The sequence below is a fragment of the Papio anubis genome, chromosome 5 (assembly GCF_008728515.1).
Source record: "Papio anubis isolate 15944 chromosome 5, Panubis1.0, whole genome shotgun sequence".
NCBI classification, from domain to species: domain Eukaryota; kingdom Metazoa; phylum Chordata; class Mammalia; order Primates; family Cercopithecidae; genus Papio; species Papio anubis.
This window is the reverse complement of record NC_044980.1, coordinates 173,139,531-173,154,023: the sequence shown is the minus strand read 5'-3', so window position 1 is coordinate 173,154,023 and position 14,493 is coordinate 173,139,531. Positions and strand designations below refer to the sequence as shown.

The 14,493-nt window shown below is 41.6% G+C and overlaps 1 protein-coding gene across 8 annotated transcripts in view; it reads right to left on the bottom strand.

Moving 5' to 3' along the window:
- Nucleotides 1–14,493, bottom strand: part of CNOT6 (CCR4-NOT transcription complex subunit 6) — an 81,500-nt gene that overhangs the window by 4,416 nt on the left and 62,591 nt on the right. For 5 of the 8 annotated variants that reach the window (XM_017960237.3, XM_031666691.1, XM_031666692.1 and 2 more), the window contains 7 exons: nucleotides 9,906–10,010; nucleotides 9,756–9,824; nucleotides 8,530–8,687; nucleotides 7,269–7,423; nucleotides 6,511–6,665; nucleotides 5,199–5,429; nucleotides 2,849–3,051 (listed from right to left, as the gene is read on the bottom strand). In XM_017960237.3, coding sequence (XP_017815726.1) covers nucleotides 2,849–3,051; nucleotides 5,199–5,429; nucleotides 6,511–6,665; nucleotides 7,269–7,423; nucleotides 8,530–8,687; nucleotides 9,756–9,824; nucleotides 9,906–10,010 — 1,076 coding nt within the window. Of the gene's footprint in view, nucleotides 1–5; nucleotides 849–2,848; nucleotides 3,052–5,198; nucleotides 5,430–6,510; nucleotides 6,666–7,268; nucleotides 7,424–8,529; nucleotides 8,688–9,755; nucleotides 9,825–9,905; nucleotides 10,011–14,493 lie in introns of those variants that run through there. The other 3 variants (XM_017960239.3, XM_017960240.3, XM_021940082.2) reach the window with 2 other exon arrangements.

Sequence of the window (14,493 nt, the reverse complement as noted above, 5' to 3'; positions counted from 1 at the left end):
TGAAAAACAACAGAAAAAAAGATAAGCACCACATAAGACAACACTAAAATCCTGAGTGCTTTCAAGACATGTCTTTACTGTCATGTTTGGTGAACAGAACAAAATAAGTGAAACTTACTAGCTTATAGGATGAGGTGTGTACTACATATACCAAATGGTCCCCTTGCAAAATGTCAAATCGAGCAGAATGAAGCCTTCTTCTTATCTGGATCTTTAATAAGACCTAAAAGACCCTTCAGGATGCAGCCTCTGCTTCTCTTTCCTAGACTAATTTGTGTCACTTTCCCTGCTGCCGCACTAGCCTTTGGAGTTAGAAAGGGGTGAGGATGGGAGGGGAACCTATAGGTACCAAGTTCTTTCCTGCCCCAGGACACACACACACACCCCACATGTGCTCCACCCAGCTCTTTCCTGCCCCAGGACAGACACACACACACACACTCTCTCTCTCTCCCCCGCCGCCATTCTGCCTGGAACACTTTCTTCTACTTGTTATGAGGTCAATTCCTTCTTAATCTTTCAATGTCAAGTTCAACTGCTTTCCAAAGACCTTCCTGAATCCTGCTCCTACCTACTTAGCCACCCTACCTCCCACCACTGATTCACTTCCCTTGCTAATAATGGCCATCTCAAGGTGTAATTATCTATTCATTTGTGTGGTTGAGACTTGTCTCTCATCACACCTCAGTTCCACGAGGGCAGGACTGTCTCTACCTGACCCCCTTTTCTCTCAGCAGCACCCCGCCATGGCATCTAATAAACTGTTCCCATCTGATGGTTCTGCTCCTCTCCTCGACATGCTCTTGGCCAAATGTCCTGAAGGACAGTCAAGTATCTTCTTCCTGCCTCTGTATCAGCAACAGAAAGAGAAAGAAAACCCTAAGCTTTCCCACCCTCTGGTTACTACCCATACCTTCTCTTCAATGTCTCCTGAAGAATCTGAAAGGAAGGGGCACTTGAGGATCAACAGGGGTTTACTTTCTATGCTCTAAGGTGCAAGAGCTCCTGAGATACTGTCTAAACTCTTATTTACACTCTGACAATCTAATCTAAATGACTACTTTTCCAGCAGCTTAGAAACAGAAAGCTGGGAGTTGAGAAAGCAGAAATGCAACAAGTAGTTTAAAAGGCAGCTGAGTCAGATGCGGTAGCTCCCGTCTATAATCCCAGCACTTTGGGAGGCTAAGGCAGGAGGACTGCTTGAGGCCAGGGGTTCAAGATCAGGCTGGGCAATATAGCAAGACCCTGTCTTTACAAAAAATTACCCCAAAAAAATGATTTGGGTATGGTGGTGCACACCTGTAGTCCTAGTTAGTGGGGAAGCTGAGGCAAGAGGGTTGCCTGAGCCCAGGAGTTCGAGGCTGCAGTGTGTTATCATCACATTACTGTACTTCAGCCTAGGCAACAGAGTGAGACATCTCTTTTTAGAAGAAGGACAGCTGAACACAAGAAAGTGACAGCCCTAAACAATCGCTAATGTTAAAAGTGATGATAGTCTGACCAGGGGCGGTGGCTCACGCCTGTAATCCCAGCACTTTGGGAGACTAAGATGGGTGGATCGCATGAGGCCAGGAGTTCGAGACCAGCCTGGCCAACATGGTGAAACTCCGTCTCTACTAAAAATACAAAAATTAGCCAGGTGTGGTGGCAGGCGCCTGTAATCTCAGCTACTTGGGAGGCTGAGGTATAATAATCACTTGAACCTGGGTGGAGGTTGCACTGAGCTGAGATCGTGCCACTGCACTCCAGCCTGGGCAACAGAGTAAGATTCTCTGGGGGGTAAAAAAAGATGTATCTTAGAAACACTTATAAATGGCTAACATAAACCACATTTTGGCATGCAAGAGTTTAGTTTCAATTAAAATGTTAAGAGACGGAACGTCTTACCCCAAATGTCACCCAAATTAGTTACTATGGTGCTGTATATCTAGCTATTAGTAAGGAGAATATAAGAAACATAATTGGCCGGGCGCGGTGGCTCAAGCCTGTAATCCCAGCACTTTGGGAGGCCGAGGCGGGTGGATCACGAGGTCAGGAGATCGAGACTATCCTGGCTAACATGGTGAAACCCCGTCTCTACTAAAAATACAAAAAACTAGCCGGGCGTGGTGGCGGGCGCCTGTAGTCTCAGCTACTTGGGAGGCTGAGGCAGGAGAATGGCATGAACCCGGGAGGCGGAGCTTGCAGTAAGCTGAGATCCGGCCACTGCACTCCAACCTGGGCGACAGAGCAAGACTCCGTCTCAAAAAAAACCAAAAACATAATTGTCCCCAAAAGGTGAAAAAGTCAACTCAGGAATTTTACAGATTATTTCATCTGACTTCTTATCCTGAAAAATATTAGAATAAATATCTACAAAGTAAGGATATAACAGCAATCACGTGGACTTCTAAAGAAGGTAATAAAAGAATATTACTGGCTGAGCACAGTGGTTCACGCCTGTAATCCCGGCACGCTGGGAGGCTGACGTGCAAGAATCATTTCAGGCCAGGAGTTCAAGACCAGCCTGGGCATAGTGAGACCCCCATCTCTACAAAAAACACAAGAATTAGCCAGGCATGGTAGTAGGCGCCTGTAGTCCCAGCTACTAGTGAGGCCGAGGTGAGAGGATCATTGGAGCCCACATGGTTGAAGCTGCAGTGAGCCATCATTATACCACTGCACTCCAGCCTGGGTAACAGAGTGAGACCTTGTCTCAAACCAAAAACAAAGAATATTGCTGTCAATCAATTCAAGATTGCTTCATTCCAGTCTGAACACACATCCACATTTTTAAAGACATAATGATGCATCAGAAGACTTGCCAGTAAAACAGAGGTTTAAAAAACTTATCAGTCTCAAGACACACCTTGAAATCAAACGTGTAATTTGTGTAAGGCATCAGGCCACTCTCATAGGCACTCTTTAACTTGAAACCATGAGTGATCCTTCCATTGGTGGTTCCATTCTTCCCGTGACAGCTGAAGTTGGTAAGACTTTCATTATACCTCAACTCCTTAAAGTCTTTGTGATTTGTTTCTACTCCACCCGTGCTCAAATATTCTACAACACCTACAATGAAGACAAATTTTTTTACTGTCAAATATAATATAAACAAAAAGTAATTTTAAAAGATCATGCAATAGTAAAAAGTTTTAAACTACATATTCCCACGTTCCAAAATGTTTCCTTTTACATTTGCCAGGAATTGTCCAAATCTATTTTTACACAGCTGTAATCACAGAACACTGAATAGTTTATACTTTGCTTTATGAACATGTGTCTTCCCAATTATCATTCTTTAATGCACAATGCAACTGGGCTGGTGGATAATATTTACGGTTACTTATTTTGTAAAATGCAGGTAGTTTCCACTTTTTACAAAGAATTAAAGATAACACCACAATCAACATCTTAGTATGCAGACTTCCTGCTTATGCTCAATTATTTACTTGGTATAAAATCCCAAGACTAGGACTGAATGTGCCATTTTACGATACTGCCAGCTATGGAACAGAATACCACCAGCTAGTTACAGAGCAAGCGTCCACATCCCTAGTCAAGTACTTTCCCAATTTACTAAGCATAGATGGGCTCTGAAAATAAACTTCCATTTGCATTTTATTCACAAATTAGCAAGGCTGGACATTTTCTGACCTGCCTGCTATTACAATATCATATTTCTCAATGCTGAAATGGGTCTTGGGTATTAATGTGTGACTAGATTTTCTCTTTACCCCTCAGATACTTTGTAGCTACACAGAAAGTAGAAAGCATGTAGAGAAATTGTCAGAGACTACTACTCAACTGCTTCAGCAGCAGTAATCCCCAGACAACCTGATGAAATGAAATAATTACAGATTTTAGATAGCTTTGATTTTCCCTGAAATCGAATTTTTTTTTTTTTTGAAACGGAGTCTCGCTCTGTCTCCCAGGCTGGAGTGCAGTGGCATGATCTTGGCTCACTGCAAGCTCCGCCTCCCAGGTTCATGCCATTCTCCTGCCTCAGCCTCCCGAGTAGCTGGGACTACAGGCGCCGCCACCCCGCCTGGCTAATTTTTTGTATTTTTAGTAGAGACGGGGTTTCACTGTATTAGCCAAGATGGTCTCGATCTTCTGACCTCGTGATCCGCCCGTCTCGGCCTCCCAAAGTGCTGGGATTACAGGCGTGAGCCACCACGCCTGGCCTGAAATCGAATTTTAACTCAGTTTCTTTCTTTCTTTTCTTCTTTTTTTTTGGAGATAGTCTCACTGTCACCCAGGCTGGAGTGCAGTGGGACAATCTTGGCTCACTGCAACTTCTGCCTCCGGGGTTCCTGTCATTCTTGTGCCTCAACCTTCGGGTAGCTGGGATTACAGGCCTGCACCACCACGCCTGCCTAATTTTTGTATTTCCAGCAGAGACGGGGTTTCACCATGTTGGCCAGCCTGGTCTCGAACTGCTGGCCTCAAGTGATCCGCCCACCTCGGCTCCCCAACGTGCTGGGGTTTTCTTTCTTCCTAACGGCTCTATCTATTGTGATGTCAATAATGTGTTTCCTAATGCGCATGTGTGTGTGTTCACGCATACACTCAAGTCCAAGGAGAAGTATTCCTGTGTGTACAAGTGAGTGCAAACACGAAAAGGAAGAAACAGTTTGTTATTACAAGGGCTATTGTTTATTGCATACTATCTATGGAAAGAGCATTCCAGATCAGGCTTTCTGTATTCTACATTTTAATAATCAAGATCCTTGCTCTTTGTTAAAATTGCTTGACTGATGTGTGTGTAAATAAAGGAGCTCAATTTCTACTTGAGGTGTATTTTTCTAATCAAGTTACAAACACGTGCAAAATTGAGATTCCATAATTTTAACTCAAATTTAAACTATGATTATATTACCAGATGCTGGAATCCCAAAGGGGTTGTCTCAATAACCATAATTATCTCTGACTTGGGGGTAATAAAACGGAACTACATACGTTCTTTAAAGAGTTATTTCACGTTATTGGTTATGTGTTTATTCAAAATGATTAACATCCTTCTCCTCAAGCTTCCACAATATTGTTTCATCTTCAAAATGGCCCCTCCACCCCAACGTGACGTTTAAAACCTGCTCATAGCTGCCATTACAAACTGAATTTTTATTTGGACTTAATTTGGAATGATCAGAAACAAAACATTACTAAATCATTTTATGTCAAAAAATATTCTACATAAAATCACATTATTTTCTTACCAGAGTCTGGCAAAGAATTAAGATCTGCACATAACACAAGTGGAATAGTTCCAAATTCTCCCAAAACACTGGATTTGAGGTTGCGAGAGGCTTTATCAATAATGTTCTTCACTTCTGAGAGGAACATCATAGTCTGCACCAACTTCACATCAGAGTACTCAGGGTCCCAATGCATGTGCGCATTGGCCACGAGAATGAGCTGTTTTTCTGTTCCAAGATGTGGCTTTCCAGCTACATTAGATAAAAACGAAACAAAGAAAGAGACAAAACCCACCCATCAGCCCATATATTCTTACAGCGTCTGAAAGCAAATAATCTCTCAGAGTCCCAGAACAGAAAAGACACCTAAAATTTCCATCGGATGACTGAACGTGCCCTACAACAAATCTGAGAAATACACGCCTAAACCTGGGTTGATGCTTCCAGCACAGAGCATTCACTACTTGTGCAAAAACAGCCCTATTTGGGACAGCTTGATTTTTAAAATTCTGTCTCCTTGAAACTTTTGGTCTTAGTTTGGATGTCCTAAATCAAGCCTCACAAAATTACATCTAAACCCGCTTTCTTAGATGTAAGTCCTATTTCCATTTTTTCTATACTTCACATTAAATATCTCCAGTTCCAACTGTTCCTCAAGGGACACAAGTTTCAGCTCCCAGCATAATGGTCACTTGAAATATACTTTCAATTTGAAGTGGTCCATTTATCCCAAACTCAAGACCTTTAAAATAATTATTTTATTTTATATTTTTCTTTATTTATTTTTTTGAGAAGCAGTCTCACTCTGTCACCCAGGCTGGAGTGCAGTGGGGCAATCTCAGCTCACTGCAACCTCTGCCTCCCAGGTTCAAGCAATTCTCTCCCTCAGCCTCCCAAGTAGCTGGGATTACAGGCGCCTACCACCACAGCCAGCTAATAAAATGATTATTTTAAACAGATCAGGAAAAGAAGTCAGCTTACAGGACATCCTTGCTGCCAAAAAATTATAAATGTGTATGGAGTTCTTACCCCTGAGCAGTTATTTTAATTTATATTTACTTCAACATTTCTTTTTTATATGAAAAATTCTTAAGCACACACAAAAAAATGTTTCTTAATGCTTTTCAAGGCTTCTAATACTTTAACGGGCAATGCTTTCTCATGTTGTTTTGTGGTAGAGAAAAAGAGATACATTTCAGGAAAGACAACTTCTCACTGAGTTTCTTCAGGTGTTAGACAAGACCATGAATACACAATGAAATTTCTGTTTTCTACTCTTTTGAAGATTTCTAGTCAGAGCTAGTCAATTTTACAGGAAGTGAAGGGCACTCACACGGCATTTCAATCGATTCCTTCCGAAGTTCTAGCAGTACTGCAACCCCAATGTTATCTTTTGTCATGACTCTGTTCAGCATAGCTTCAGACCCCTCAGAATTTGCCATGGCTAGCTGATTAAATTCAACAGTGTGTTTCTGAACCAAAGTAAATCTAAAACAAAAACAACACACAACACACACAGAGTTGGGAATACCAAGAGGTTAGCTTTGTGGGAAATGTAGTTTTCCCAAACTTCCTTCACAGATACGATGGCACTTAAATCACATTATGGAAAATCCTCCACGGTTAGCACCAAGGTTCCCACATCCATTTAAAGTTGCTCTCAGTCTGTTATTGATACAAATAACAACTTGAAATACTTTTACAACTGAAGAAAATGTAGTAATCTTCTGTTTAGGTTTTATGTTGGAATATTCTACCTTGTAATTTTTAAACAATTCTTTTCTCAAGTATGGGTTTAAGAATCCCTGTACCGTCCTAGAGGGAATTTTAAGTACCTGGTATTTCAATTAACAATTGGAGTTAAACCCTAGTAAACACCTGAAGAAACAGCAGTACTTTAAGCATGTCTCCAAAACAAGGTTATTTCTGATGATTAAAAACAAACAAACAATCCCCTAGGTCAAACAGTATTATTTTCTTGAGTAATAACATAGTGCCTCATTCTCTCATTTGCCAATTCATTTCCACACCCTTGGCCCCCACCCTGCAAATACTGAGAAAATGTTCTTTTTCAAAAATAAGATGACTTACTTTTCTGTCTTGAAGAATATTGCACAGCCATCAACATGTTTCCTTTCTTGTTCTGACATTGTCCTAGCTCTAGACTTAGGACTGAAGAATCCATTATAGCCACGTTCTTTCAGTTCTACCAGAAAAAAACTGTAATACTGTTCCGTTTCAACCTCCTGAAAAATTGTAAACAGCACAGTCATTTCATAAGAAAAAAATTAGTCTGCATGTTAACTTTCATGTACAGTTTGAGAGCTTGAAATAATTTCAAAGGACTCGTCTGAAGATTAAAGAATGTAACATCTTTTCACACCAGGCTTGGTGGCTCATGTCTGTAATCCCAGCACTTTGGGAGGCTGACGCGGGCGGATCACTTGAGGCCAGGAGTTCCAGAACAAGACTGGCCAACATGGCGAAACCCCATCTCTGCTAAAAATATAAAAATTAGCCAGGCGTGGTGGTGCATGCCTGTAATCCCAGCTACTAGGGAGGCTGAGAATTACTTGAACCCAGGAGGCGGAGGTTGCAGTGAGCTGAGATCATGCCACTCCACTCCAGCCTGGGGGACAGAGCAAGAACCTGTCTCCCCAACCAAAAAAGAAAAAGAAAAAGGTAACATCTTTTCAACGCTCTTTATCTGAAATCAACTGGAACACCTACTTGTCATTTTACAGGTACCAGGTGCCAAGGACAATTCATTGTTATTTAGGAACAATGAATGAAAGACACATACTTCTATGCATGTATATTTCCTTATGTCTTAGAACTGATGTGGAACAAGAATCACAGAGGTGGAAGAACTTTACAAATCATAACTTCAGACCCGTGGGGAGAAAGTAACATGTCCAAGATCACGCAAGTGACTATGACAGCTGGACTGGGAACCCAAAATGATCGTGCACCAGGTCAGTCCTTTTTACACGGTGCCTTAATTGTTCTAGTAACATGGTCAGCAATGCAAAGTTACAGCTTGACCATGCCAGAACTTCAGTAACTTTGCCACCCAATTCAAAAATAGTGCAGGGACACTGGAGGAAGGAGGAAGGAGGAAGGTGAGTATTTAGCGGTCATGGCAAATGCATAAAACCCAGCTTAGCTCATTTGCTTATTTTGCAACACAGCACTGCAAAGCAAGGCAGGCAGTACTCCCAGCATTCACTGATAACAGCAAAAAGCAGTACTTGAAGAACTACCGAAGCTGAAACTTCAAATGTGTCAGTGTAATGTATTCCTAGTTTGCTCCTTGCTTTATCAATGCTAGGTCGACTCTCTTCTGACTTACCTGAAGACTTACGATATCAGCATTGCAGCTCAAGATTTCTTGAATAATGGCCTTTTTCCTGTAGTCCCAGTTTAGTGCCCATGATGGACAGTAGCCGTATAACTGCCGGGTCGCATATTTATCACAAAGAACATTATAGCACATGACAGAAAACAAGGCTGTAGGAAAGATAACTTTACTTATTCACACACGTGGCAGAAAAAAAATATATAATTAATTTCAGTAATGGTTTTCACTTAAATGTTAAGTTTGACTGTATTCATTCAATCTATAGTCACTGAAAAGCTACCATATGCCACACATGGGGGATAAATAAAAGATATCACAAGCAGGATAGATAAGTGAACAAGTTAGAATACAATGTACTACCTGCTACAGAGGCAGGCACAGAGGTTTGGAAGTAAAAAGTCTAAGCTTGTGAGCCCTTCGGTCTCTGAGTCTAACATTCCTCATGTTTATACTCCTACCATGCTACCAATTGTTCATGTATGACATGGAAACTGGATAGGTAGTCCTTAATAGGCATGCCTCATTTTCTTCTACAGCACAACTATTATTATTTCATGCAAAATGAAAACGGTATCATAGACCAAATTTTGTTACACGCGCCATGAAAGCTCCCAAACTATTTTCATAGAATTTAGGTTAAAAGGAGATGAGCAGTCATTAGTTCCACTTTCCTCTTAAGTAAGGGTTTAGCTCTCTTATAACTTGGTAGTGTCAAATCCATTTGGAACATGCTAGGATTTGGAAACTTCTAACAGAGAAAGATTTGGGTGTATTCATTTTAAGTGAATTTCATCAGTACATTACAGAAGGGTTTCTCAACAAGAGTGGCACTACTGACATTTAGGTGAAGTCTGTTGCGGGGGCCTGTGCCATGTACTACAGAATGCTGAGCAGCATCCCTGGCCTCCATCCACTAGATGCCAGCAGCACTTCTCCCCGATTATGACCATCAAAGTTGTCTCCAGACATTGCCAAATGCCCTCTGGGGGATAAACGGCCCATTTGAAAAGCACTGCTTTATAGTACGCTTTCTATATAGCACAATGTAATATACATAGAGGTCATGTGAGCAAGAATTCTTTTTCATTACCTCCCAAACCAAATCAACCTTAAACATTCTATCTTAATGCTACCTGTAATCTAAGCATGCCGACAATACTGTTAGGCTTATAATAGAGACTGAGCAAAAATAACAGTTAAAAAATAAGACTACCAACCAGTTGGCCTTGTTCTATCTGGTTCTTGTAACATAATCCAAGACCTTGGAGGTGGTTGTTCTGTTGTAACTAGTTGAATAGAAAATACAGAATTAAGCAATATTCTTACACATCTTCCTAATAAAAAGGTTTAAACAAATAACCACTTACTTCTTTTTGCAGTACCTGACAAATTATCAAGCAAATAGTTCAGCAGCCGTCTTGTTCCATCTGGTTCCTGATAAAGGTTCAATATATCCTGGGTAAGGGGATTTCCTGGAAATAATTTTAAAAAAGTAAAATGAAACTAAGCACTAAAATGTTTCAAAATTTTATTATGTACCAAAATTATCAGATCATCTATAACAATGTTATAGTTACTAGTAAGATGTCAAGCTACAGAAAATGTTTTTTCAGTTTTTGATATAAGAGTAAAAATGATTCATACCATGTTCTATATACACATTCAAAACATAATATTAATGGGCTGATGTCAATCAGAAATGCTCTAGCAGTGCTCTGTATCTGACCTGCCTTGCCAATATTTTCAATAACACAGACGGTTATAACAAACAAGAGCGAGTAAAACAGGAACAGGGCAGCCAGGTAGACTGGGGGAGTGGGTGGGCAGAGGAAACAGTGAAGGGAAGGATGAAAGCCAGCGTAATGCATCAGAGAATCAAAACTCTACAATGTCACAAAGCTAACAACAAAACATCCTAATGACAAATATACACTTGCACTTAGATCTTTTAAAGTCATACTGAATAAAGCAACAACATGGGGCTGACTTGGCTTAAGAATTAACTAACTAAGGAGCGGGAAAAAAATCCCAGGGCCATGAGCCATCTGTAAATTCAATAACTGCTTTGTACCAAAATGAGAGCAAATACAATGATTTACATATACCTACAAGAGCCTCAAATCCTCTCAGAAGGGTTTATTATGTACATGAGAAACAAAAGTACAAATAACAACAGTACAGTGCAGGGTTTCATGGAGCAAAGTTCCTATCCATTCTACACAAGCGTTGTGTATTATTCTGGATGCCACAGCGCCATTTTAAGAAAACCAGACAAATTCTGCAGTTTGAAGGCGGCAGATAAAATGGTCAAAGATCTTAACCATACCAAATGAAGACAAACTAAAGGATATGGTAGATAAGAATGATCACAACCTAAAGGAAGTGTTTTTTCCTATTCTCTCATAAAAGATTGGACTCAAAGAGCAGAAGGAAGACTGAGAGATAAGATCTAATAGGAAAGGCCAAGACAGAATAGAAGAGGTTGGCAAACACTGTTAGCTATTTGAAACGCCCTGTGCTGTGAGGCAGTGGAGTATCCTTCAAAGAAGCTGAGTTGCATGGATGGGAAAAATGGCAAAGTTCATTTACCTTTAAGATCTCTTTCAGTTTGAAAATTCTAGAATTCTAAGAATTATAAAAAGTAAAAATGTGCTGCTCTAAGTGCAAAGTAGGTATTTGCAGGAATACAATTACAAGAGCACCAATCTCTCACATGTGTGGTTCTTTATACCCATCAGTCTTTTCATGTTTTCACTGAGTCACAATCCTGTGAGATAGGCAGCTACAACCTGAAGCTTATCAGGACCCTGTGTGAAACACATCTTGAGAAAACGAAGTCAACCGAAAACTTCTCAGTATCAGGTAAACAACTCATTCTAACCAGACCTACAGTGATGCTGGGTTTTGTTTTGTTTTGTTTTGTTTTTTTTTTTGAGACGGAATCTCGCTGTGTTGCCCAGGTTGGAGTGCAGTGGTGCGATCTCGGCTCACTGCAAGCTCCGCCTCCCGGGTTCACGCCATTCTCCTGCCTCAGCCTCTGGAGTAGCTGGGAATACAGGCGCCCGCCACCATGTCCAGCTAATTTTTTTTTTTTTTTTGTATTTTTAGTAGAGACGGGGTTTCACCGTGTTAGCCAGGACGGTGTCAACGTCCTGACCTTCTCATCTGCCCGTCTTGGCCTCCCAAAGTGCTGGGATTACAGGCGTGAGCCACCGCGCCTGGCCGATGCTGTCTTTATACTACTTCCTAGTGCAAAGAATATTGACAGGTGACTGCTTCTACCTATGTGATCCCCCCTTGTAAGATCTTGCTTTATAAACTAAAAAGCATCCCCAAATACAAAGACCTACTTATGACTCTAATAAATGCACATTGAAGCCCAATGGTGTGGTGGATGTCACCTACATCTGCTTGCTTTTGGGAATTTTTTTTTTTTTTTGAGACGGAGTCTCGCTCTACTACCCAGGCTGGAGGGCAGTGGCGCGATCTCGGCTCACTGCAAGCTCCACTTCCCTGGTTCGCGCCGTTCTCCTGCCTCAGCCTCCCGAGTAGCTGGGAGTACAGGCGCGGCCACCACGCCCGGCTAATTTTTTGTATTTTTAGTAGAGACGGGGTTTCACCGAGTTAGCCAGGATGGTCTGATCTCCTGACCTCGTGATCCGCCCGCCTCGGCCTCCCAAAGTGCTGGGATTACAGGCGTGAATCACTGCGCCCGGCCGGGACCTCTTTTAAATTGAAAATTAATCTGCTCTTCACTACCCGGAAAAAGAAAACAATATACATGAATAAAGTCAACAACAATAAAATTCTGGAATTAAAACATTATACTGAGTCCTGAGAAAGAAACAAAAGTAAATGAGAAGTTAGGGTAGATGGAGTAAAAACACTTTCCCCTATTCATCCCGGTAGGTACACCTAAAAGCACTGTATATTATGTGTAAAACAAACATAAAACTCTGAAACAAGGAGAGAAGGCAGAATAGCCAGAGACTGCAGGACCTGACGAATGGCACGGGGGTGAGTTCCCGCGTTTACTTTTTGCCTCAGATATTCGAGACATGCAGCTAAGAAGTCAGTAACATGGAAACACCAGTGGGTACAGACCCCAAAAAATCCCAACAAAAGCCCAAGGACCAGGGGAAGGGCTGCCTAAAAAGAGAAAAGTTTTAGAGAAGAACCACTCTACTCAAGCCTAACACTAAGGGAAAAAATGTGGTCCCATCTCTACCCACACCAGCATGAGCCAAGGAGACAGCCTGGCAGGCTTCTGCTGCAAGAGAAAGAAAGGAGGTGATATGGAGCTCCCCCTCCTCCCTCTGAGGTGGTGTCAGAGGAGGCCAAGTAGAGTCAAGACTTTCACCATCTCTCTGCAATAAAGAGGACACGCCAATGCGGTGTCTCTGGAGACTGCGTGAAGAGCCAAAACTACCACCTCCACCAGCAGTAACGAGGAGTCCCTACTCCCAGGTGTCAAGGAAAGCTAAGTGGGACCTGAACTTCTACCTTCACTGGCAGGAAGGAGACAATGCCCTGGTTCCCTCGCCACGGCAGTGCTAGGGAAAGAAAACCAAACTAAAGAGTTTAATGAGATCTAGAGTCTCATAATGTGAGTGAGTCCAGTTTCAAATGAAAATAGCGAATCACACCAATACACGAAGATACCAAATGCAAACGATAAACAGCTTCCAACCCTGAGATGACAGAAACAGAATTACCCAACCAAGACAAAGGAATCATGACAAAAATGCTTCAATGAGAAATTACAAACATGCTTCAAATAATAAAAAAAAAAACCCAGGAAGACTGAGCAAAGAAAAAGAAGGTTCAGGCAAATAAAACATTTAAAACCAAATGGAAATGTTAGAATTGAAAATAAAATAAATGAAGGCTAGGCATGGTGGCTCATGCCTGTAATCTCAGCACTTTGGAGGCTGAGGCAGGAGGATCACGTGAGGCCAAGAGTTCGAGACCAGCCTTGTTAACACGGCAAAACCTCATCTCTACAAACAAACAAACCAAACTAGCCATGCAAGGTGGCGCGTGCCTGTGGCCCCAGCTGCTTGGGAGGCTGAGGTGGGAGGGCTGCTTGAACCTGGGAGGTCAAGGCTGCAGTGAGCCAAAGACAGTGCCACTGCACTCCAGCCCAAGACCCGAGCTCCTGGTTGACTGACTGACTGATCAGAACACAGACCAACAACAATAAAAAGAACAAAGTCTCTGGGACTTGCGGGACTATAACAAAGGATCTAACATTCATGTCATCAGAAGCTTGGATACTGAGGACACGAAGGACAGGGCTGAAAAAGTACTCAAAGAAATAATGGCTGAAGATTCTCACAATATGGCAATAAATATAAACCAACAGATTCAAGAAGCACAGTGAACCCCTAAACAGGAAAAACCCAAAGGAATCCACAGCAAGACACATCATAATTAAACTTCTGAAAACTAAAGACAAAGAAAAAACATCTTGAAAGCAGCCGGAGAACAATAACACCTGCAGGAGAAAAACAAATCTGACTGACAACAGATTTCTCATCATAAGTCATGGAGACCAGAGGAAGTAGCAAAATATTTTTCAAGTGTTGAAAGAACTGTCAAATCCAGAATCTTATATCCAGTGAAAATATCCTTCAGGAATGAAGGGGAAATAAAGACAATCTCAGATCACAAAAAAACTAAGAATCTGTTGCCAGCAGATCTACCCAAAGGGAACCACTAAAAAAATTTCTCTAAATACAAAGGAAATGATAAAAGAAGGACTTTGGAACATTAGGAAACAAAACAATATAGGTAAACAAAAAAACATGGGCAAATACGAGATTTCCGTAAGTTTTCTAAGTCATGTTTGACAGTTTAAAAAACTCTGGCCCAACATGGTGGCTCACACCTGTAATCCCAGCACTTTGGGAGGCCGAGGTGGGTGAATCATGAGGTCAGGAGTTCGAGACCAGG